The 25,094-nt window shown below is 38.8% G+C and overlaps 2 protein-coding genes across 6 annotated transcripts; both read left to right on the plus strand.

Moving 5' to 3' along the window:
• pfdn5 (prefoldin 5) lies at positions 1-2,224 on the plus strand. 2 transcript variants are annotated; one of them, XM_079461379.1, is made up of 7 exons: positions 20-344; positions 820-922; positions 1,003-1,034; positions 1,143-1,217; positions 1,349-1,454; positions 1,582-1,705; positions 1,877-2,177. In XM_079461379.1, the coding sequence occupies exons 1-6, from the start codon at positions 279-281 to the stop codon at positions 1,662-1,664; spliced, it is 465 nt and encodes a 154-aa protein (XP_079317505.1). In that variant the 5' UTR covers positions 20-278; the 3' UTR covers positions 1,665-1,705; positions 1,877-2,177. The 2 variants fall into 2 exon arrangements, with proteins under 2 accessions (XP_079317504.1, XP_079317505.1); XM_079461378.1 differs by having other exon boundaries at positions 1-344; positions 1,582-2,224.
• Positions 2,225-3,586: 1,362 nt separating this feature from the next.
• Positions 3,587-24,550, plus strand: larp4ab (La ribonucleoprotein 4Ab). 4 transcript variants are annotated; one of them, XM_079460424.1, is made up of 17 exons: positions 3,688-4,127; positions 8,645-8,783; positions 9,848-9,961; positions 10,073-10,160; positions 10,791-10,927; positions 11,004-11,107; positions 12,240-12,350; positions 12,454-12,507; positions 13,118-13,318; positions 14,203-14,306; positions 18,305-18,346; positions 19,639-19,812; positions 20,286-20,334; positions 20,410-20,586; positions 20,800-20,924; positions 21,366-21,546; positions 21,656-24,550. In XM_079460424.1, the coding sequence occupies exons 1-17, from the start codon at positions 4,023-4,025 to the stop codon at positions 22,025-22,027; spliced, it is 2,277 nt and encodes a 758-aa protein (XP_079316550.1). In that variant the 5' UTR covers positions 3,688-4,022; the 3' UTR covers positions 22,028-24,550. The 4 variants fall into 4 exon arrangements, with proteins under 4 accessions (XP_079316551.1, XP_079316550.1, XP_079316553.1 ...); XM_079460426.1 differs by lacking the exon at positions 3,688-4,127 and adding an exon at positions 7,255-7,505; XM_079460425.1 differs by lacking the exon at positions 18,305-18,346 and having other exon boundaries at positions 3,587-4,127.
• The last annotated feature ends 544 nt before the right edge of the window (positions 24,551-25,094 follow it).

The raw sequence follows: 25,094 nt of genomic DNA on the forward strand, positions 1-25,094 counted from the left end.
GCTCGCCTGACATATCAACAGGAACGGGTCAATTAAATTCCTTCACTAACCACCAGGGGTTTATACGTACCCGATTTTGTGAAACCTAGAAGATCGACCTCTGCATCATTGAAGAGATCTGTACGAACTATTTCTATTTTTGCCAGCTCTCGTAACGTTAATGTTAAAAGAGAAAGCTGCAGACTTTCGCTGTTATTTGATACGTTCGTCCATTGTTAAACGTCCTAGTTTATTTCCGGTCGACACGGAAGCTTTTCTCGCTGTGCACTGTTATCAACATGGCGGTGAATCTTACTGAATTGTCTCTCCCGCAACTAGAGGGTTTGAAAACGCAGCTTGACCAGGTATTTTGCGCTTTAAGTACAACCATGACCGGCTTCACTTTAAACTATAACATGCTCTGATATTTTTCTGTCAGTGGTTTTCTAAATTGAACGCAGTGGACGTCATGCTGTCTGAACGCGTGCTGCTACTAGCATAAACGATACACATGTGTTAGCTAGCGAAAAACCTTCATAGAATGACCAATTATGTAAATGAGTGTCATTGGACTGTAGGTGAGTTTGGGGGCATATAGGTTTAATTCATAGACCTTTTTGGGATTACCCTACAGTGTCATTTAGGAAACAGATTTCTTTACCTATCTCTATTTAGTAGTAACATTGCGTTTGTAATACGGAACAGATTCAACAACATTACTGTATACTGTTCTGTGTCTTTCCTCGTTTTTGATTAGATATGTTTGTACCGACTCGTTTTTCTTTAGTTTCTTTACTAATTTCGTTAGTGCTATGTTAACACATGTTTTTCTTCTTCTAGGAAACGGAGTTCCTGTCATCATCCATAGGTCAGCTTAAGGTAGTTCAGACAAAATATGTGGAGGCGAAAGACAGTTTGAATGTTCTTGCTAAGAATAATGAAGGTGAGTTAAATGAGATGATTCTTGTTAATTCTATCCGAATCTGTTCACTTACCTGTTTTTCCTGTCCTTTTTTGTCTCAGGAAAAGAACTGCTTGTCCCTCTCACCAGTTCTGTATCCTCTTAACAGTTGCCTTATAAATGTAATTTTACCATCAATGTACCAAAAAAAACCTTTGTGTTTGTGTTATTGTTTGTTTTTCCTTTAACTGTCTTCTTATAGATGTATGTACCTGGAAAGCTGCATGATGTAGATAATGTCTTAGTAGATATTGGAACGGGTTACTATGTGGAGAAGGTAAGCCAAGATCTTAAACATAATAGTTTTATTTAGCAAATAATTTGGTACTTTAATACTTTGCCATCACTGGGCTTTCTAAAGTAAATCTTTCCGCTGAGCTTCTTTCTCGCTGTCTTTTATTTATTCAGAAAGTAGAGAATGGGAAAGAGTTCTTTAAGCGTAAAATTGACTTTCTTACAAAGCAAATTGAGAAAATTCAGCCTGCCCTTCAAGAAAAACATGGAATGAAACAAGGTGAATTGTTCACATACTTATTTGGAGTTGGACATATTTTTCTGCCTTTTGTCTGGTATATTATGTTTATATATTTAGCTTACATCCTTATTTACTTCTCTCTGCCCTCTGTGCTGCTCTCCTGAAGCTGTGGTGGAAGTTATGAACATTAAGCTCCAGCAACTGCACAGCCAACAAGCATCACAGTCTGCCATCACCACCAAAGCCTAAAAACAGTCAGGAGCACCAGTATGGAAAAATCATGGCAGATTGTGAGAATTTATACAATATCAGTCCAATCTGCAAGCGTGAGACAGGACATTGCTGCTATGTCGTCACACTCACTTGGAAGAATGTCCGCTAGTTGCTTGTGTTACACAACTTTTACCTTATTTTGTTCCACATTTTCCTGTTTGGTTAACAAACAAACTTTTGGCTTTCAGCCTCCCAAGACTGGGATTGTTGCCAGAGATTCTCTGTTTGTGCAAAATTACATTTTAGTATAAATAACATTGGTAAAAGTGTTTTTGTAGTATTTACTTGTACCTGCATTCACTACTGTTATTTCCCTGTGACTCAAAGCAATATAAATCATAAAATACCTGCTTTGTTCTGAACAATTTTCCTCAGCAGAAAAATGTACTGGCCTATCAACAACTTTGTAGCTACTTTAAAGTAGATTTTGAAGGAAAGTGTTTCCTTGCTGGGGTATCAATAAATTGAAGATCAACATATTTAAATCTTACATTGCATCTTGTTTTTCCATTCATTAAAATAAAGACTTACAAGTTAAATATACAGCGTATGAAATTTAGCGCATCTAGTAGGGAGGAGGTGAATTGCAACCAACGGCTCACTCTACCCAACCCCCTTTCGAAGCACTTCGGTGGCTGGCACAGGAATTAGATTTGATTAATTCAATTAATTCAATTCGATAATGTATTTACGAAACACATTTTAGAGTTTGTCTGTTAGGGCTACTGTAGAAACAAGGCGAATATCATGCAGGGGGCCCACGGTTTATGTAGATAGAAACAGCAGTGTTGCAAGTGGAGGGTAAAGGGTGACTGAGTACATAGGGCTTTGGCATGTGAGGGTCCTTGAAGTTCCTGAAATTATATTTATTATTATTTTACAATGCGCCTATACTGCACGTCTGTGCAACTTCTCGGTTCTCTAATTTTGAGAAGCTTCAGCCTCACCGCGAACTGCATGATAAGGCTGTATGAGTGAAGTAGAATGGACTCACATTCTTGCTGAAAGCATTCTGTTATCAATCTGCTAGAGATCCGGTCTAAATTAACACCTAATTCATAGCCTCACAAAAATTAGGCAGGAGTATTTGAGAATTATATTCAGCAGACAACCCAAAAATAGTTGGAATTGAATTAACAAGGCAGGCTGCTATCTCTTAAAACAATCACTTGAAAACAATGTGCGTATTGGGGTAAATTTAGGATATATACAAAGTTGAGGCTGTTCTTCTGAGACATTCATTTTTATTCCTAATAATATTTAATTACTCAAATAAAACGATAACAGGCAAAAGTTAAAAAGGTCAATAAATATGTAAGTAATAAAAAGATGTGCTAGTGTATTTTGGACTTTTTATTTTGAATAAAAACGTATAAGAGGGAAGCTCTTTTTTTCTTGACATACTCAACTTGGCATTAAACTTTTTAAGAAATATTACACACATTGAATTTGCACAGGGCCCAAGATTTTTTGCTACGCCCCTGATAGAAATATTTAATTCTAGGGTTATAAAAACATAACGCTTCATTGTGCAATGTCTTATACACCTCTGAATACATATTTATGTAAATTATGTATATTATTGTTTGGATATTACCATCTAGAACCTCCAGGGGAGGGGTTGAGAAAATCTATTCTATATACAACGGTTTGCCACTAGATGAGAGTGTATATGATTATTCCCCTATATACCCTGTGTAGTTTAATGTGCCATCAAAATCCAAGAATACGCAAGAAATGGCTTTTAAACAGCTGCCCCCTTTAGTGGCCTCCATGCGTGAAATGGTTAATAAAGAGTGCACGCGAGTTCAGGAGCGAAGGCTGCGGTTATTATATATGGATTATTCGCTGTGTCATGATTTGCAGGAGTTGCCCGGCTGCAGCTTCGCTGAGCGTCTGTCGCTATGCGGCGCGAGCGCCCGCTGGTTGCTATGCGGCGCAGCGCGTGTTGCACACTGTTGCCAGGGAAGAGAGCGCGCGCGCGCGCGATGGAGGGGGGTGGTCGCATTGTCTGTCGGGACGGTAACGGTGTGTGAATATCTGCCGTCTGTCAGGAACGCTCGCTGATACACCGGTTTGTGTTCTTTACCCGGAAGCTTTATAGTATACGAAGTAGACCAATACTACATATACATTCGCAAGCTTAAGTTTTAGCACAGCTCGCTTCTTCCCCGTCGTTTCGTTCGAAAAGGTAAGACAAGCCAAACCTAACTAGCTAGAGCAAGTGCTTGTTGCATTCAGCCGGCGTGAGGAGTGGCAGAGTGAGGAGGTGCACGGCGCTTGAACACGGATTGGGTCGAGAGGGACCGGCCGGTGGAGAGCGAAAGGCGGCCGATGACTTCGGAGAGTAGCAGCCAACCGCAACAGATAGAGGAGATCGAGCTGGGATCAGTCGTACGAGATCAAGAGGAGAGAAACGGCGAGAACCAAGGCGGCATGGTAAGCAGGCCTGTGGTGCTGAATCGGCACAACCCACTTAACCCTCCCCGCGATATTTCCATGTTTGTTAGTTAATCGTGGTATTAATGGCATTTAAAATAAACGCGTTTAGACCACATATGACCAGTTTGTCGAACTGTTACACAAGACATAAGTTGACCAACTACCTGTGATCATGCGAGCTAACGTTACGCGCATTGTAAATCCATTTGTCAAGTTATCGATCCACTGAAATGGTTGAGAGTAACGACCGCTTGGTTAGGATTGAGTATTAGCCATGTCAGTTTAGCCGGTTCGGACATTGATAAGACGGCATTGCTAGGCAACAGACATTTTTATCCAATGGCTTGTGCCCATACATTACAAAGCACGTGTTCATATCCTGGTCCGCGGACATGTCCGATATAAAGCATTGTTAGTACGAATGACGTCAAGGTCTAAAGTTTGGAAGTTGACCACCACCTGACAGCATACAGTTATCTTGTGTTATTACAATTAACTAAAGATAAGTTATTACCAGCTAGAAATATTATTACCTTTATTTAAAAAGGATTATCATATCAGCACTAGCATTTGTATTTTTTTCTAAATACAAAAGGCTAGTGCTGATCTGATCTGATGAACCTTTCAAATGAAATAAGTTTCTGATACTGTAGATATGTTATAGATATATTACACATATAAGCTAAATATTTCAGTCTCATCACAGATTCCTTTCACTAATGACTGCCTGCTAGTCTTAACCCCATTTTTTTATTGCGTTGATTCTCCAGCTCTATGAGTGACAGCTCTGTTACATTTTAAAGGGGCTTGATGTGCTTTGTCATCATGACTCTCAATATAGCAGGAGGATTTAGTGCCATGTGACAGGATCTGTTGTCTAGATAGAATGTTTCAGTATGAAGAATGTCAGCTTTAGAACAAGAAGCCTTTCATTTCCCTACATAAAGCATTGTAATCTTATTCATGTACTATGGTATTAATATTGTAAGGGATATCATGGTGTTATTATGCTACATGTCCAAACTAATTTTGTACTAACATGGTCCTTTTGGATAGTGTAAGATCCGGTCTTGTGTGTATATGCTGTCTTATATGTATGTATACACTCACTACAATACTTATGTTTTTTACATTACTATACAACATTATAAAATGTTAAAACCACCTTTTTTAAGTTACAGCAACACTTCACTATTAAGAGTTTAAAGGTATAGTTCACCCAAAATTGAAAATTCTGTAATCATTTACTCACCTTCGAGTTGTTCCAAATCAGTATACATTTCTTTGTTCTGAACGAACACAAGTTCTCAAAACCAGACAGATTTTGCAACTACCATAGTAGGAAAAATACAATGGAAGTCAAGTGCCCCAGAACTGTTTGCTGTACTACATTCTTCAAAAAGTCTTCTTTCGTGTTCAACAGAACCAAAAAATTATAAAGTATTTTAGTCAATGGGGCAAAATCTAGGTAGGCTTGTGCCGGTAGTACATTTTTTAAATGTGGCGGTATTTGATTAAGCTTTTATTATGGTAAACTGTAGTATCACATTGATGAAATGCATTACAAATACATAAGCCAGTATCAGTGTTATAGTATAAATACAGGTTTAATCCCTTTTTAAATATCATCCAATAAAAAGACATAAAATAGAAAGTACAGCTTATTGGTTATTTGTCAGGTGTTCAATTAAATATATTTTACTCCATACTAGATTTTAGTAAGTGAACAACACATGTAATGATGATGATTAAGCTAAAGATACCCACTTAACTTGCTGTACAATAGTGTATTTAACATACATAGTCAAATACATATGTAACATAATATTCATGGCTTAAAATTTGAATGGTCATTTTTACTGACACACAAGTTCATTATAAATAAACCTGTCAGTGGCAGTACAACAATAGTGCTAATTCATGTTTTTCCCGGATAGCAAGTAGTAGGATAGCTTATATAGATAAATAGACATTTAAAAGCAGCATTCTATGGCAAGATTTGATTCTGTTGTGTTTCATGTTAACACTGCCATTATAAACTACATAGCTATGATTAGGGGATTACTGTATTTTATTTGTTAAGTTACGATATGCAAACTTAATGCGGACCAAGCTAACTCTTCAACTGTCAGGAATGCAAATGGAAATATACGATCGATGCAATTTTGGCACTGTAGTTAGTCTTTTTTTTCTATGTGGTATTCAGAAACACGTAAATATGAGAAGTGGCGTGACATAACTCATATTTCAGTGTTGTCCAGGCTGTTGTCAAGTCAAGTAACTTATACCCAAGTGCATGTGTGTATGATGCTTGCGCAGCATAGACGGAGTGTTATTTTATCCAGTCAAAGGAAAGATAAGGCACATTTTTCTTCGCTTGTGATTTTACGTGCCCGCAATAACATTACTGTGCATTTTCACTATACTGTGGTGTATGGTAACCATACCGAACACCGACACAAGCCTAGTTAAGCATTCTTCCAAATATCTTTCAATGTGTTCATCCAGAACACAGAAATGTATACAGATTTGGAACAACTCGAAGGCGAGTAAATGATGACAGACTTTCACAGCATACTTGCATAACATGCCCAACTGACCACCTCAATACACAATTGTTTTGCAATTTACTCCATTTGTATTTATCTTCCTTTGTTTATTTCACTGCACTTCCCTCAATTTTCAACTTACAAATCACAAATGCACTGACATCTAGTTTACCTCATGTTTAAGTCGCTTTGGATAAAAGCGTCTGCTAAACGACTAAATGTAAATGTATTTTGAATTGGGATTTAATAACGTTATAACACATTATTGTATTACAAAAGAACAATACTGAGTTTGTAGTTTTTGTGGTCGGTTTAATGTTTCGAAACAAATATGATTCGATTTATTTTATGACTACTTTCATTCATTTTGTCAGGCCTGTCTAATCTGTCGCCACGTGCTCAGCGGTGATGTTGGTTGAAGAGGTAACAGTTCCGGTAATTCGAACATAATTTTGACAGACCTAAATCTACTCCAATAATAGTGAGTTGTTTTGTGACGTATTTTGGTTTGCGCCAATCCCGTATTAGAGGGCGGGAGATGCTAAAGTCGTGCTGCAGCATGTGATCACAAAAGAGACGAAGGAAAGACGAGCTCATGGCCAATCAGACGGACTCCATAGCAGCCGTATCTATGCTTACGTAGAGCAAAGGGGATTGTTGCTGATGAGTAGTGGCGAAACTCCTTTGCTGTGAATTTGCGCTTTTGGTTTAAGCAACGAGTAGTGCAACTTACTGCCACGTTATCGGGAGCTAGATTTATTCGGGTACAAGCTGTCTAGCGACTATAACGTTGTCGTGGAAAAGGACCATGCTGTTGTTTGTAGAGGTAGGTCATTTTGGCGACCGCGAATGTTTCTTCGCAGCTGCTGCGTGCATTTACTTCGATGGCGCTTGACACGAGTTAAACAAGGAAATACTTTAATCTAGTAATGTGGCACACTCACTATGTTTATGTTTGTTTGGCGATAAACAGTTCTGCTGAGTTGACGTGTTTATGTGGTCTTGAACTGACCGTCGACCCTGAAAGATCCACGTGCGCGCTATAAATGCTAGCTATTAGCCAGCCTCTTCGTAATAAAGCAGAACTGTTTGCCACCGCTCACAATTGTATCGGCTCGCAGCAACGGAGAGTTTCAGTTAACTTATCACGAATTACATTGACTTTTAATTCAACTTTTATTTCAAAAATAACTGAAACGTTGGCTCCTTCAAATCCAATCAAGTTCGTCTGGTTAACCCGGCTGCCTTCAGATAGAGGGTTGTGGCGCTTTGCCATGAACTCTCGCTCTAGTTTATTAGAGTAGACGTGGATTACTAATCAGATTAAATGGATGAAAGGCCACACTATTTAAAACCCCCTGCCTGTGTGCATTGTGCTAGTTTTGAATGGATTTATCCTTTATCGAGCGCCGTAGTACAAAGTTTGCAGGAATAGTTGTTCTATATTTAATGCGAATTTACTCCGCCATTTCTTTGTAAAGTTACATGAAATGCGATCAGTTCAGTCTTGTGGTATTTCTGACAGACGTCCTTCGCTAAGGTTGTGCATCCGATTCTGTAGTAAATGCATTTGCCAAAGTAAAGCAGTGCTGCAGTTGCCTCAGCGTGCCTCGTGTCATTTGAAACTGACAGCGTCGCTTCAGATTCAGATAAATGCAGTTTGTGCTGGAAACATTAGGTGTTGCCCCCCCACACAGAACTTTTGGGATCAAACACCATATTTTAGAGCTGTGTGTATAATTATTTGCTTGTTGCATTGACGCCCAATTTCATCCATTGTCAGTTCAAATAAATTTAATACATTTCATAACTCAAAAAGTGCAGCCACAACAGTCAATTTCAGATGACGTTGCACAATTCTGATTACAAAATGTCGTCTGTGGTCTTCTGGTTGTTTCTTAGTGTGAACATTCAACCAAGTTGGTAGGGAGTTAACCTTGCTGATTTATTAACCTTGTTTTCAAGGTGACCACCAAGGGGGCCGGTCTGAATCCCAATGCTAAAGTGTGGCAGGAAGTATCTGCACCTAGCACCCAGGCTCCAGAGGCAGTCACACAGACTTGCCAATGGCCACCAGCAGATTCTAACATCGGGGAATCCGAGGGTATGTATAATGTGCCAGTGATTTAGGGCTGTTATTTTGCAGGAAGTGTTAAAAGATAGACTTCATACATTAAGGGAACTGTTGGAGTTGCATTTGCGAAATAAATTATCATCCATATTTGTATCTGCTGATAAGTAGCCATTTTTGTTCTTAATCTGTATCGATAGTAAAAATGTAGACTGGTATATTATAGCCAATAAATAATAATTTCCTCTGGCTAAACTTCTTCAACTGCATGCTGCTCAGTTACAGTACAGTATTGTCTTTCTGTCGTGATCATTCACTTACTGTATGATGTGTATATATATATATATATATATATATCTCTACATGTAGATACGGTATTTATGAATGAGTAAATTATACGAACAAAAGCATATTGCTTGAAGCAAGACAGCTGTCTGAATGCTTTTCTGTCTTGAGACCTGTTAGACATGACATTTTCTGGGTTGCGTAAATGTATATTATATATATATATATATATACATTTATACGTTAATGAATATAATTTGTTTACTTAATAGAAAAATATAACGGAATTTAAAAGTTAACAAAATTTAAGTTGAAATAATCTTTATAGTGTAAAGTAGGCTTGGTACATGTTCAATGATGACTAATTGTTTTCAAATGAAGGCAGTTGTCCACTTTTTGTTTCAGACTTAGGGAATTTTATATTTATATTTAGATATGATTTATCGGCTTTCAATGTTACACAATTATCAGCCAAATGCGTACATATTTGTGCATCCCTAAAAGCTTTATATTAGTTCACATTTGTGTCCCAGTGATGATCAGTATCGCGCTTGGAAGGACCCAGAGCCACTTTTACTGTTGAGATCTTTTTCTCATGTCTCCTCTTTTGCTTCCTTTCTGTTTCTGTCCTCTTCTAATTCTTTTTCAAACTTTCTAGCTCCTTCTTGCTCACAGTGAAGTGCGTCTCTGCCCTAATGACCGTGAGATTATGAGATCTGAGGGATAAATGATGTTTATATGCTTTATAACCTTATGTTAGAGATATGCACAACCCCAAACTAACCACGGTTTCTTTGATTTTTCATTATAAGGATTTAAGGAGTTCGAAGTTGGCTATGGTGACTTGGATTCAGCCCCTCCTTTAGAGAGCAGCATGTTGAATGGCTCGGAGTCTGCAGAACTTGATTACCCACTCTACGAACCAGGTCTGAGAGAAGAGCATCACAAAGCCACTGTCACTTTTTCCATCAGTGTTGCTTAGTGACTGATTGTCATTGCGTGTGTTTGTGTCTCTGTGTGTTGCTTTTAACCCACAGTTGAGGGTGAGGTGAGTGTAGAGCAGCCACTATCCGAGGAAAGCCTGAAGGAGTCGCTGAAGAAACAGCTGGAGTTCTGCTTCTCCAGGTAACACCCACGGGTCGTCCAGACGTGCTCACACCTCCGGTATTGCGTAATGTCTATTTACATAAGTTCCTGAGGGACGGATGGAAATTTATAATCGCCTGAATGAAGAAGCCGTGTTAAGTTGGCGCTTTAAAGATGATTTCTTATTCTGTTATTAAATGCAATGTAGTAATGGACCTGCCGTAGTAGTAGTGGAGATTAGGTTGAGATCAGGTACTGCTATTTTGGGGTAATTTGATTGTTGGTGTGCAGATGCGGCACCGGTGTAATTGAGTAATGGGCCACAAGAGGATTTGCGTTATGTGCTTTATTACTTTTAGAAGACCGATGCTGCATTATATATTATTATTGACAGAAACGTTTTATGTTAACCATTCCAAATTGCTTCCAGATACATTGCCTTGTAAACGGTAACAACCTGTTGCTATGCAACACAATCAGCTTTGTGTGATGCAAACAGGCGCTTGAAGATATCATCAGTCTGTTGACCAATCAGCATCGAGGACCAGACCTATGTTTTATGATCTTTATTTCCTCGTTTACAAAACACGGTGCTGTTTTCTTTCGTGTGCCAATGTGCTTGTTTGTAAGAGCGTAACCTCTTGTTAATACTTTTTAATTGTTTTGTAGAGAGAATCTCTCAAAGGACCTTTATCTCGTGTCTCAAATGGACAGTGATCAGTTTGTCCCAATCTGGACCATTGCCAGCATGGAGGGGGTCAAACTGCTGACAACTGATATGGACCTGATACTTGAGGTTCTACGAGGTAACAAAAAGATGAGTAATGAGTTTTGTCTTGTTTGTATTACTTGCATGTTAATCGTGTTTTCTGTTCTGTTTAGCGTCTCCCATGGTGCAGGTGGATGAGAAAGGTGAGAAAGTACGGCCCAACCACAAACGATGCATTATCATCCTCCGCGAAGTACCTGAGGATACACCTATTGAGGTGAGACCTTATCCTTTTTGTTTTACATTGTTACATTTCTGTAGGAGAGACTATAGGCTACCTGTTTCGAAGTCGCACTAAACTTGACCTGTACCTGGTCCACTTTGTTTGCTGTGACTTCAGTTCAGTTTGCATTCACTTCTGTTAAGTGAATGCTTATGTGTAACATCTTTGTTTTAAATTCGGGAAATAATTGTAAATAGCCTTAAAGGGATATTTCACAGGCAAATCAAAATTCCCCATGTTTTGCTCACACTCAAGGCATCCTGACTGAATATGACTTTCTGCTTTAAGAATAATGAAGTTGAAGATATAATACCATGTATCATTTTACTTCCAAGCGGTACAACAGGTGTGGATGGGCGCCAACTTTCTGAAGCTCCAAAAAGTGAATCTATCGATCAAATAACTGCTTGTCTTGATAAAAGTCTTCTGAAGTGAATTGATGCGTTTGTTTAAGATATATCCATATTGACAGCGCTATTAAGGTTGATGTCTAGCTTCCGTTATCCCTCTGCTGCGCGTGGACCTGAGGCTTGTTTTTCCAGCAAATGACGCCAGTAAGTTCCGGTGACAAACGCAACATTTTTTATTTTTTCCCCAATAGGATGTCTTCTATGCGTGGGAGCTTTCGTCACGGTAATTTTGCCGGAAAAACAAGCCTCAGGTTCAAGCCGGGCAGAGGGATATACTTTGACTGCATTATTCTTCAAGAAGAAAGTCGTATTCAGTCAGGATACCTTTAGGGTGAATTTGGGAAATTTTGTTTTGCCTGTGACATATCCTATTAAGTTGAGTTTTTATCAGAAATTGCAGCCAGGATTGGTTCTTACTTATTGCAGTTACCCCAATGATGATCAGTATCGCGCTTGGAAGGATTCAGAGCCATTGCTGCTGTAAGAGAGCTTGTTCCCTCTCGTTCTTTCTCTCTCTAGCTCGTTCTCTCTCTCGCTCTGTCTCTCTTTCTCACCCAGCTCATTTCTTATCTATGTTCTGTCTCTCTCAGTGCAGTGGATTTTGGCCTAATGACCGTGAGATTATGAGATCTGAGGGATGACTGGCTGATAGTTTTTCAGTCGTTTTACCAGTGATTCTATTGATGTGTGACTGACTGCTTTTCTCTGTCTGATAGGAGGTAGAGGCCCTGTTTAAAAGTGAGAAGTGTCCGCTAGTCATCAGTGTGGAGTTTGCACACAACAACAACTGGTATATCACGTTCCAGTCTGACACAGATGCGCAACAGGTATACATAAATGTTCTTTTGATTGAAAATTTGTTTAAGATTACTTGTTACTCTAGTGTAAATGGTGGTTTTCTGTATTAACTTTCATTGTTTCACTTCACAGGCTCACAGATATTTACGCGAGGAAGTTAAAACCTTTCAGGGCAAGCCTATTATGGTGAGTGTATGTTTAACATACTGCCACGTCTGTTGCTAGGTCAGTTGTAATTTAAGCACCCTATATGTGTACGTGCCTGGCCTGCACCTTACATGCTACCAAAGTCACCTTGAGCTCATGACCACTCAGTGACTTGTAGTCTGATAAGACAGATGATTTATGGCAGCAGAGTCTTTGTGCGTTTGAGTTTGTTGGCACAGCTCACAGGATATAACAATACAATAATATTTATTATTTACAAGACGCTAAATGTACTTGACCCTTTCTGTGATTGGTTACACTGTCATGAGTGTTTCTGCTAGTATTTTGTGGAGCTGGGGTGTTGAATGACATCACAGGCTATTTAACATATCTGTGACGACATCCATGGTTAGCAATTCAAAGAATGTTATTATAATAAAGCTTATTGCCCAATAAAGCAGTTCTCGTTTACATCCGTGTCTTTTGCCAGTTCTGATTTATAAGGTTTTGAACCACTGTTTTTACTTTATTTTAATGTTTTTGACGGTTGTGACTGACCTTATTTGGTAAACATTTTTGGAATTTCATTCTGTAACACTAGTATCAAAGAAACCATTTTTTTATATTTTCCTTCTGTTTTTTTATGTAGGCACGCATCAAGGCCATCAACACATTCTTTGCAAAGAACGCTTATGGGACTGTGGACTCTTCTGTGTATTCCACTCCATCACAGTACTCGTCTCCAGTTTACCTGCAGCAGGTGTACCAGCCCGCCCAGCAGTACCCTCTCTACAGCCTGCTGCCTCAAACATGGACCCCCTCACCCACCCCTTACTTTGAAACCCCACTGGTAAGAATTTCAGCTTGGAGTTATTTTTTTCCAAGTTAAAGGTATTGACGGATGATCTTGATGGATCATCTTATTTGGTAGCTGTGTATCTATATGACAGTTTAAAGCAGCAGGTTTTATTGACCCGATGATGATACTCTCAGCGCATAGAGGGAACACAAGGAGAGATCAGATAATTCTGGGAATTCATCACTCATCACTTTTCTCCTCTCTCTCTGTCTCTCTCTCTCTCTCTCTCCCCCCTTCTGTCTTTCTGTCTTACTCAGAATCTCTGTGACTCCCATCCTAATGAGCGTAAAGATTATGAGATCTGATGGGTCTGCAATAGAAAGTTCTGACGGTAAAGAGGGTGGAATGTTTGCGATGACAGGTTTCCAGTGGGGGACTTAAGATGACATTTAACAGTTGTTTTTATCCAAAGCTACTCACAAATTAGGGGAAAACAATAGAAGCAATTATATGCCACAAAAGAAAAACAATGCATAGGTTCAGTAAAACTGGTCTTAGTTAGCCTTACCACAGTATACGCAGCTAAATGATTTGGGGGCAAATAGGAAAGAAGAAAAGTAGAAGACCGTACTAATGGGACAGATGTTGACGGAAGAGGTGACCATTCTTAAAGACCAATAAAGAATCCAGTGATCTTGCTTGTTATCAGAGGTGTGATTGCAGGCCAAGCTACAGCGAAGAATAGAATAGGGAGTTAGCCTGGGCTGTAAGGAGAGGCTGCTTTGGAAGGGTTTACCATGACAACAGTTTTTTTTGGTTAATGTAACACCTCACATAATATAAATTACTTTAGGTTTGGGTCAGAAAATGTGGAATTTAAGAGTAGTGGTTATGATAACCTGTGGGCTAATCTCCGCTTCTGATGCACCCCGCAGGCTCCTTTTCCCAACAGCACATTTGTTAATGGATTTGGCACAGCAGGAACCTACAAAACTGGCTCATCTCCAATCAGCCTTGCACGTAGCTACCCCCGCAACCGGTAAGATCCATCAACTTCTAGCTTCTCTCTCCATTTCTCTATTTCTGTCCCTGTTTGCCTGCCAAAAAACAGATGTTTCTTCAGGCCCTTTTCCCAATAGCTGATGTAATTTTTTCAATTGTGACCGAAGGCGTGGTTATTCTTGACTTTCCGTGCCTTCCTGCCCATACTCAATCTCGGAATTCCGCAAGTTCTTCACATGCACAGTACTAATTAGTATTTAAACTCAACTTGGGCTGTAGCTATCGATTATTTTAGTAATCAAGTATTCTACCAATTATTCCATAGAGTATTCGGAAAAGTACTTTTTCTTTATTACAGAGCAATACTATATATACATGAGAAAATAAGACGGGTCTCTTAAAATGAACAAATTTACTATTAAATAGTAATCTGTATGGCTGCAACTAACGATTATTTTAATTGTCGATTAATCAGTCGATTATTTTTCGATTAATCTCGTGCTTGTTTTTGTTTTACCATATGTATTATTTTGTAAACTTTCCAGTAAAATAATAAGTACAGCTTCTACCGTTAGTATTTTAAACTGTAAAAGTTTTAGTAAATCATTTTCTAAAACATACTTCAATTTAATTTGGTTTATTCAAACATAGATACTGCCTAACAGTGCAAAAAATTCCTGAAAGGCAACATATAGTTTAAAGACGTTACTTCAAATATATATCCTGCCTAATACACAGCAAAATATCCTGAGGCAACATGTAGTTTCAAGTAAAATCAAACATAAATAATGCCCAACAAGAACAGTGCATATTGGGGGACTGTGTCACAAATTTTAAGTAACTTCACAAAGTTCTAGTTACATTTAAAAAAGGGTAGTGCATGACCACAATAATAGTATTTTAGAAAGGGTAACGTATTTATGTATTTTATTATGAAATGTATGAACCGAGAAAGCATGACAAAATTTAAAATGTATATAGTGATGGTCTAACAAGGAAACGTGTTGTTTACTATCTGTTATCAATTTCCGTGGATGTAAGATTAACATCTGACTAATGTTGAAGTTAACCGCCACTGTAGGTAACTTATATTAGCACCATTAGCTGTTAACATTAGCATTATTATTTGGGAAGCCAAACAATGCAAAAGTGGGACGAGACAGCAGGGTTTTACAGAACTTGCTCCGCGCTGACATATCATCTGCGCGAATCAATGGACAGAGCGGACGTGTTTCCTAGCGCCACCATATTATTACCATATGTGCTAGCCGATAGCTTCAGCGCTAGGGTGACGTCTATCATGAATCATTGACCGTAACAAAGGCTCATCGGAGAGTCACAGGGTGTTATCTCTTGAGGTGCTCTTGCATCGCAGTCGTGATGCCATTTATTTTGTTACAGAGTGAACAAATCACCGTTTTGTCCTAACTGTTTGAAGTTTTCCCACACTTAGACATATTAAATAAAACCAGACCACGATCATGTTATCTTGTCATTTGCACTATGCCTGGGAGCAGAATCCGCCATTACTCCAAATAATGTAAAACATGTGACGTGTCGACGCATTTCACGTACGTTGACGTATTTTCGTAGACCGATAACTGATATTTTGAACAGATTAGGTAGATATGTCTGGTGTAAAAATGTTCAAAATTAAGAATAACAAGATTAAACCATGATTCCTACACGTTTACTATCTAACACCATGGCAAACGGTAAGGACAGGAAGAACCGATACTCATCATAAAGAATACGCTTCACTGATGCTGTCGCTCTTTAAAATGAAACCACGTATCTTTTTATTTAAACGTAATGTTAACCTTCCCTCCTTGTTTGAGCAATGATCTTGCTGCTTTGTTGTGCCATTGTTTGGGGCTTGCATAGATCATGTGAAACCGTGCTCTGCTCAAGGATGTGATATGATGTGGCGGTACCACATCATATCACGCTTATTACAGATGCTGTTCACATTTACTCACTGAAGGCAACCGACTTTGTATACTTTTATACTCGCCAAGACAAGCCTTCTGTGTTGTTTGGCCAGACACGTGACTTTCAGCAAAGCAGAGTGGTGGTGGGCGGGCATTGCTCTAGGCCAGAGAGTGGTGTATTACAACAGAGGAGGCTGCCTTAGAGCCAAATAGTGTGTTACACAAATAGATTCATAAATCGGCAAACCAACTTTGGAAATGATGTCAATAATCATAAAAATGCTTAATATCGACACCGATAATCGGCCAGGGCGATAATTGGTCGACCCCTAGTCAAAACACCCATGCTTGAAGTGAAGCTGACACCGGATGCACTGTCATGTGGCTCCTGTGTTTGGTTGCTTTACGAGGAGTCAGAAAGCTTCCAACACTACCTTAATTCGTGCTTTTAAGCAAATTTCAAGCAGTTATTTTCCCCAATTTCATGTCAAATAAGTATGTGTAGTAAAATTTTTAGATAAGAACTTGCTGAATGTTATGTTCCCTTACCAGAAATCATGTGACATTAAGACGTTAAACTGAAATCGTAGGAGCCAACTCGATTAACTTCATGAAACACAATGTAACTTTTAAATAACATTCAAATTTTGGGAAGCATGTAAAATGTAGGCCTATTTAATTTGCCGGACAGTCAACTATTTAAGTTGGCAATGGCATTTTAGGATCTTTTTATATTATCACTTTTTGTGATTAAGTATGTATACTGGAAAAACATGAAACGCACATTGAAAGTGCTGTAATTTGACTTTTTTGATAGCTTCATTCAGTAACGTAAAATCTTAAAATGAAATGAAAATCTGAAATGAACTTAAACTTTCAGAGCAACTCTGAAGATGATGTCCTCACACAGCGCAGACGTGGACAAATCCAAGAGCATCACGAGTTTAGCACACAGTTAATTAATTCACATGCAGAACAGTCAGATGGCACTTAAATGGCAAATAACGGGATTCGTTGTCCACAAGTACGCATCTAGTTATACGGACTCAATGCAGCCAGACAACAAGTTTCACTTGCAATATAGACTAAAACAAAGTAAAATAGCGGTGCGCCATAATGTCACAGAAACATGCAGCTCTGTTTAAACCAATTGTGTTCCATTCGTGAAGTATCTTTCAAAGTAAACGTGCCCCGTTTGACCGCCTGAGCGTGCATGTGATTGTGTGTGCAATTTTTATATATATATATATATATATATACATACACTCTCTTAAGCTTGAATTATATAAATCGTCATCTTTCTTCGAAGCTACTCTCATAAACGCTCCGAATTCTTTCTCCGTTGTACTCAAACTCTGTTGTAGTGTTTTGTCTCCTCTGCTTTGGCGTCTCGCTTTTGTTTCAGTCTTCCTCGACAACTGCACACCGCAAACTTTCCGTGTGTGTACTGCCTCCAGGTGGGCTCTTATCAGTCGCGCATGTGATGTACGCATTTCGTTCGTGTGATCTCAAAATTTGTGCTGAGCGCAGCTGTTTGAAGTTTATATAAACCGTTTAGAAACGTATTACCATGTTTTCAGGATTTTACTCTTGTTACTTTATAGATATCCTTTAGCTATCTTTTAAAAGCTCTTGAAATATAATCCCAAAACATAATTAATGTGTTGTTGTCAGAGCCGATAAGCCTTATGGTTAGAGCTCCAACATATAACATATACCTGAGTTTGAGTCCTTGCTCGCGGCCCTTTACCAATTCCACCCCTCTCTTGCCCTGCTTTATTTGTACAGTAATAGTGAGAGGACAGGAAACAAAGGCAAAAACGCCCAAAACAAATCTTACAATTCTTTTTTGCAATTTATGTAACTTCCAACGTAGATACACTAAGAATCTGGGTTCAGGAGAAACAGCCCATATTGAATAAACGCATGCTCATGTTTATCTTGCAATAGTCACCTAATGCTTTGTGTTTGCCCTGAGTGTCATAAATGTGAGTGTTAAGGTTGACTTGGGTTCAGTGCTGTCATTGGTTGATTTGAGAATAGGAAGTGAGGCTCTGGTGGCAGTCTCACTCTCCTAACTGTCACTGTTACTTTCACTTTCTAGACTTCCACTTTACTCAAGAAAGAATGTAATGAATGCGTTCAGGTAGATGTGCTTTATTTACTTATATACATTTCTGATTGATCATCTCATGCACTTTCATCTTGGTGCTTTTATAACGCAAATACCGCAATTGGATTTAAGTGCTATAATGGGCCTGCATCTTTCAAATGACCACTTTTGATTCCCTTGTTTTCGTGAACAACCATGAATGTAGCCACACATGCTTTATTAATGCCGCAAACGTGGCGGCAGTGTGTGGATCATTTCTTACTTTAGAGAAAGCCAATGCACGGAATTTACCGCGCCGGAGTTAATTTTGAATGAAAGTGTCTTCACTGGTTGGTAACTTTTGTACTTCAGATTGGAGCAGGCGGTCTGACAGTAGCCCTGACGCTCGGGACATCCTTTGACATCATACAGTGGTTGCGTGCACCAGTTCCATGTATTAAACAACTTTTCAAAGTATGTTCTGTGCATCCTGGCCACAAGTGCACCTTCTGAGAGAACAGTCAGCTTTTGTGGGTGGAGTTTTGAGCGGAGATGCAAGCCATTCTGACTGACAACAGTTTCAGTTTACATGGATTCATTTCGGTGCATCTATAAATTTGATCAAACTAAATACTGAAGATATGAAGTATGCAAAACTACTTTATAGGTAACCAAGATTAATGAATTTGTCAAACTGTGTGTAAGGTTCTGTAAGGTTTTTTAAAGATATTACATGATCATAATGATGAAAAACTAGCCAGTAAGATTCCAGCATAGATTGCTAGTAAGATTTTCTTACTGCGACCTGAGATGATTACTAGATTTTTCCCCAACATAATTCCCAGTTAGATTTTTGGGGGGTTCCGTTATTTTTTTAATAAATTTTAGAATGGTGTTGTACATAATTTTCCATTTCATCTTTTCCTCATTGCTTTCACTAATTGGTATATGGGCAATACATGTTGCATTTCAACAACCAAGATGTAAATGCATTTAGATTTCCCAGCAAGGTCACACTATATAAATATTACTTTTAGTTTAGTATTTAAGCTGTGAAGTTTGTATCAGCCTCATGTAGATTCTTTTCAAAGCAGCCACATTTTAGCTAAATTGACCAGGCTGAAATATAAGGAATTTCTCAGCCAGACACCCATTACCTCTAGTCACATCTCATGTATAAGACTTCCACCTGTGATGCCTGTTCTACACAGCCAGAAATACTGTTCTTAAAACCCAGCTGGACAAAATTTTGTATACTTGCTCTTTTTCTGGCAGTGAAGCCCAGGCTGTAGTTACCTGCTTTCATTTCTGAGAAAGCTCAGTTTTTTCCTCTGTATTCTGTGCAGGAACCACGTGAAGCCGCAGCCTCGTGTTGATGCAGAGTCCTTGTCTGGTGCTGGCAGTCCTCAGCCTCCGTGTACGCCCAACTCCGACACCACGGCTTCCACCCTCACACCCCTATCTGAACCTCCGTCATCCCCCAGAGAGAACCACCACTCGGACCTTAGCAGCCGTGCCAGGTCTGTCAGTACATCATATGTGACACAAGTAGCAGAATGCTACCTTTTAGAGCTGTGTATTCTTTCTGCTTTTATTTATAGTGTTTAAAGTTTAACTCTCGGTGAGCTGCACAAATCACCAGAGTTTTTGAAATTCTAGTGGATTTAATGGAAACCAGTTATTTGTCAAGAAATGTTTGTCACTGCAGATCTAAACTGCACTTGAATGCATAAAAGGTGGTTAGAGTAGCAGATTTGTTGTTTATTGACCCTGTGATGAGAAACTAAGCGCATGGAGGGATGCAAGGAGTGATGTAAGGCTTTCTCTTATCTTGTCTCCTTCTCCATCTCTCGCTTTATTTCTGTCTCAAAGTCTATCACTCCTGTCCCAATGAGCATTGAGATTATGAGATCTGAGGGTCAAATGTAGAGCTTGTACACTACAGGTGGGTGTATTTGATGGTAAGATGTTTAACAAATTTCTATGTGTGCAGGAGAGGAAGCTATCATGGCATGAGGAGGCGAAGAGAAGATGAAAGAGCGGTAAGTCCAGAAACATGTTTCTTTATAAAAATAGTATCCGTGTGTTTCTCCAATCAACAGATTTCTTAATTGTAGAGGCAACATCCTGAAATTGAGGTGAAAGCTCCGCCCCCTAAGTTTGACCTTGCAGCCACAAACTTCCCGCCATTGCCAGGGGGTGTGCCATGCCATCTGCCAGGTGTGACCACGCAAACAGAGTCCATGCTGGAGAATTGCATGGCAGATGTAGTTAAGGGCATCAACAGAGACAAGGTATGTGATCTGCTTTGTATTTAGTTACTATGGCTGAGCCGATACACGTACAATTTCTTATGATAGAGTCCTTGTTGTGTGTTTGGATATCACGCATATATTTTGTGTTGTTGTTGAAGGTGATCTCCGTTGTCTTATTTTTGTTAGTCGTAGAGCATCGGTCAGGCAAACATATGCAACTTCATTACTTGAATGCTATCTTTGTTTCTTTAGCCGGATGTGAATAAGTCAGATGTTAGTCAAGATCCTGGAACATGTCAAGTGGATGTGCAACTTACGACATCTTCCTCTCAAGCACCAAAGCTTCCCGCCACAAAACAGGACACGCCTGTGAAAAGGTGCGAGCATAAATATGCATACCATTGGTTTAAAATGCTTTAACTATATTTGTATAAAAATAAAGTAATTAAGTATACATATTATCTTTTGATATTCTTGTGAACCTATTGAAATAATTTTAATTCAGTTGTTTCTGTATTGATATAGTCAGTAGCTGCCTTATCAAAGTTTCACTGCAGCACTGTTTATTCCTGCCTTGTAAATGTGTTTCAATTCATGAACATTTTTCTGAATACAATTGCGCTGATATTCGCGAGAAGTCAATCAAACTGATCATGCTTTCCATGTTCCGTGTGATTGGCTGTTTGCCGCACATGTCACACTTTCAGGTACACTTCACGACCTCTTGATCAAACCGGAGTTAACAGAGAAAGTTTATACAATGTTGAAGTATGGTCATATGTGAGATATGGTGTTTAAGTAAAATCTTGTCTCTATAGTGCATCACATCAATTGAAGATACAAGAAAAAGATTTTCCGGTGTCCAATGCCCCTCCCAATACTGCATCAGCATGCCCTGTCCAGCCTGTTCCTGCCCCCAAACCTTCACGCAGCCAGTCGACTTTAAACACTGGGACACAAGCGTCCACCCTACTCGTTTCCACAAGCACAACTACACAGGTACACGCCTTCATCTACTATATATTAAACCCTGCAGATGATCAAGCTTCTACATGAAAAAAGGAAGGTTTCCTTTAAAAATTCATGTTAAATTGACTGTCTTTTCCAGGAACCTCGGAAACTCAGCTACGCAGAGGTTTGTCAGAGGCCACCTAAAGACCCTCCCCCTGCACCAGTAGCTCCGCCCAGCCCGACCCCTTCTCCAACCGCTAATCAACCGCTACGTGAGCTTCGTGTCAACAAAGCAGAAGGTCTGGCCTCATCGCGTTGTAGCCCCAGTGAGAGACTAGAGAAAGGAAGTGAAGGTCGGACATCTAGAGAGCATACTGGCTACCAGCGTGGTAGCGGACCCAGAGGGTCAGGCTTTAAGCTCAGAGAGCAACAGAGGCGGCCCCCTCAGGGTCGACGTTCTTCTCCACAGTCGGGATACAGCCGTCGCAGTGGAAAAGAACAAAACATCCCACCCAGATCGCCAAAGTAATGCCTCATGCCCACTATACATGCGTGTATTATATAAACAGAGTATATAAATCTATATAGCTATATATAAATCAACATAAGAGAACTGGACTGTCACACTGTGGTGTTGAGGAACCCTCTTTGTCCCAAATAACCGTGATATTTGGGAACTTGATCCTTAAACTAGGAATTTAAGGAAGATGAAAAACCTCTTACACTTGAAAGAAGAAACAGAGGCCATGCTTTCTGTATTTGTCAGTTGTTTTACAGCAATTGATTAGCTTGTGAATGAGTTTTGATTTTACTTAGTGTGATAAAAAAGGTCCAGGTCCCATTATTGTACATTTGTCTAATAATGAAAATTGTCCACATCAGAAAAAACAGCATTACACTGCTCTTCACCGGTTTATACGTTCCACCCGTGTTTGTGTGGGTATGTCCTGCTTTTGTCAAAGTTAAGATTGGAGAAAATGTTTTTCTTCAGTGATCCACAAAACGTCATAATCGTATATTTTAATTAGGTTTTGTGCAATTTGATGCACGTAAACGAGCCTTACAGATATAGAAGACAGTCGTGCAAAATTCATAGTAAATTTTATACTTTGACATTGCAATTGTTAAAGCCGGTTGGACGACAATTGTCCTTTGCTCAGTGGTTATCTATTTGAATAGATAAGTATCAAAGGCATATTGTGTGCTGCCTTCATGTCACAATTCACAGTGCTGACTATGGGCACTCATGTCATGCTTTATATTGATACAATACGGCACAAACCCAAGCAAGCACTTGCACTACTGTCGGCAATGTTTCGCCTGTGAAAGCCGAGCTAAAATGAATTTGTGGACTCAATGAGAGTGAGTTGCAGGCTATTTTGGTGGGTCCAAATTAAGTGCGATCTGCCAATTTGGCACACAACAAATTTGAACAAAATTGTGCACTTGGCTTAATTTGTTTTCTATGACAAATTGCAAAGTCCCTTTCACCCCTATTTCACACCACTAAATCTCATAAAAATGAGACGCATCAGGAATTCTCATATTTATTTTGTCTTAAATCAAATTGTGGTCTCAATATCTGGTATTCAGAAAGATAAAGGTGGCACAGAATAAGATCGAACTGGAAAGACACGAAGAATAGGCGTAGTAGTACTAGACCTATAAACAGGAGATAAAACGTGGACAAAAGTGGGGGTTATATTTAAGGTGATTTAAGTTGAGTGTTGTGGTGTGTAATGTCGTAAGATGTCATCTGTGATGGTCCTGTGTTTTTAATGACCGGGTCTGTCAGTAACCGAAAAAGCTCGAGCTGCTCAAGAGAGAAATTTGTATAAATTGAGCCACAGTTTGTCTTCCTTTTCCCTTTGGTGTGAACGTCTTGTAATGTTGGTGTTTATCAATCAGGTGTTTGTACAGTTGCCTTTCGACAAGGATTAATTTTTGTTTTGCTGTAGATGCTTATATTTAGTTAGTGTGCTGCTTCAGAATCACTGTTTGTCGAGTCTGATCCATTGTTTTTCTATGCCTGTACATTTCAGGTGATATGATATTCCTGCTACATTGCTTATGACTTACCTGTGTCCTTTTTTGTTAAAGCAGAGGGACTGTTAATTTTGTCCAAGGCATACTGGTGGCAGTCGTCACATTATTCTGTTTCGGAGTCTTGAGGTTTTTAGTCAATGAAACATTTAAATGTACAATTTACACTGTAACACTGTAATGTTTTTCCTCATCTTTCTCTTATTTGTCATTTACATGTATAGATTGTCCACAGATTCAGACCAAAGTCAAATCAGCAGAGAGACAATCTCAGGAAGTGCTGTTTGAGTGAACAAACTCCTTCCTCACTTTCATCATTCTGCCACAGGCAGGGCCACTGTATATGTGCGAGTGGTTGTATCATGTTATATCATGGTTTCAAACTATTGCGTTAAATGTGTGTGTATGCATGTGTGTTTTAGTTTTATGAAACAATTGTTTAGAACCTTCAAAAGGTAATGTGTCCTAATCATTAATTTCTCCGATTTTTGATAGTTTGAAGTAGAAGTAGATTTTTTTTAAATGCTGTTTTTCTCTTAAACTTAATAATTGGTGTGGCTTTCTTGTCCTAACATGTGTGTTCATATTTTGGGAGGTTATTTCAAATTTATTTTCTATATTTGGCAATATTATTTTTGGGCGCAAATTGTGTAGAGACTGCCACTAAAATGAAAAAAAATCAGTGGACCTGGTTTTATTTTTTTATTTTATCTGAATTGATGGATTTGATTCATATCTGGCTGTTGAAATGAAATGTTTTGTTCCTAATCTTATCACCTGTAGGCTGTAAGCTTTTTAGACACGAAATGGTGCGATTATAAGTAGCAAGACTTTAGCCAAAAAATAAAGTATTCTCACTTGTTTATTCCTATAGGGAGGATAGGTTCTGTCACAGGAGAGAGTGGGTATAGCACGTATGCTGAGTGAAGTGTTTGAACAACATTGTAGATGTTCAATAACAAAGTTCAAAAGGAAATTGAAGAAAAAATAAATGAAAGATTTAAATTGGCATGTTTGTATTTCCTTTCTTTCCTTGAAATTCCCTAGTTGAATTTGTATATAACTTAAGATTCTTCTGCACAAAACAAAATGTCTCTTAAATCCTGTCCCAGTCGAGATTATATAAACGCCAATAAAATGTGCCTGCCGGACATCAAATGGTAATTACAAGAGAAAGCACTGGGTATGGTGTTTGTATAATTTTATAAATAGTTAATTTAACCAAGAAGGAATTTCTTCGACTGGATCTTCAATATGAGTGGTTCTAAATTAAGAGATTCCACCAATGTCATGATGCTTTTTTGTTCGTAAATATTATTTTACAGGATCACATTGCAGAATGCATTTATCCTTATGTGGAATTGAGTTGTTTGTAGATTAAGTACTAATACAACTAATGCTTAAAAAATATACCACATGTTGCGAAATATTCCATCACTGTCTTTTTCAAGGGTTGTGGGAAGCTGGCGGTTTAATGTAACATGTTTACTTTTGTGTTACACGAATGAAAAGTAGTCAAGCAGATTTCTATCGAGTAAATTGACCACACTTAT

Source organism: Barbatula barbatula, assembly GCF_947034865.1.
Source record: "Barbatula barbatula genome assembly, chromosome: 7".
Taxonomy (NCBI): Eukaryota; Metazoa; Chordata; class Actinopteri; order Cypriniformes; family Nemacheilidae; genus Barbatula; species Barbatula barbatula.

What these genes read in the sequence shown, in the direction of transcription:
- pfdn5 (XM_079461378.1), top strand. Translation starts at nt 279, where the DNA reads ATGGCGGTGAATCTTACTGAATTGTCTCTCCCGCAACTAGAGGGTTTG. An exon ending in TGAAAACGCAGCTTGACCAG is followed by an intron (nt 345 to 819) that starts GTATTTTGCGCT and finishes TTCTTCTTCTAG; the next exon opens with GAAACGGAGTTCCTGTCATC. An exon ending in CGGGTTACTATGTGGAGAAG is followed by an intron (nt 1,218 to 1,348) that starts GTAAGCCAAGAT and finishes TTATTTATTCAG; the next exon opens with AAAGTAGAGAATGGGAAAGA.
- larp4ab (XM_079460424.1), top strand. Translation starts at nt 4,023, where the DNA reads ATGACTTCGGAGAGTAGCAGCCAACCGCAACAGATAGAGGAGATCGAG. An exon ending in TAACATCGGGGAATCCGAGG is followed by an intron (nt 8,784 to 9,847) that starts GTATGTATAATG and finishes TTTCATTATAAG; the next exon opens with GATTTAAGGAGTTCGAAGTT. An exon ending in CTGGAGTTCTGCTTCTCCAG is followed by an intron (nt 10,161 to 10,790) that starts GTAACACCCACG and finishes ATTGTTTTGTAG; the next exon opens with AGAGAATCTCTCAAAGGACC.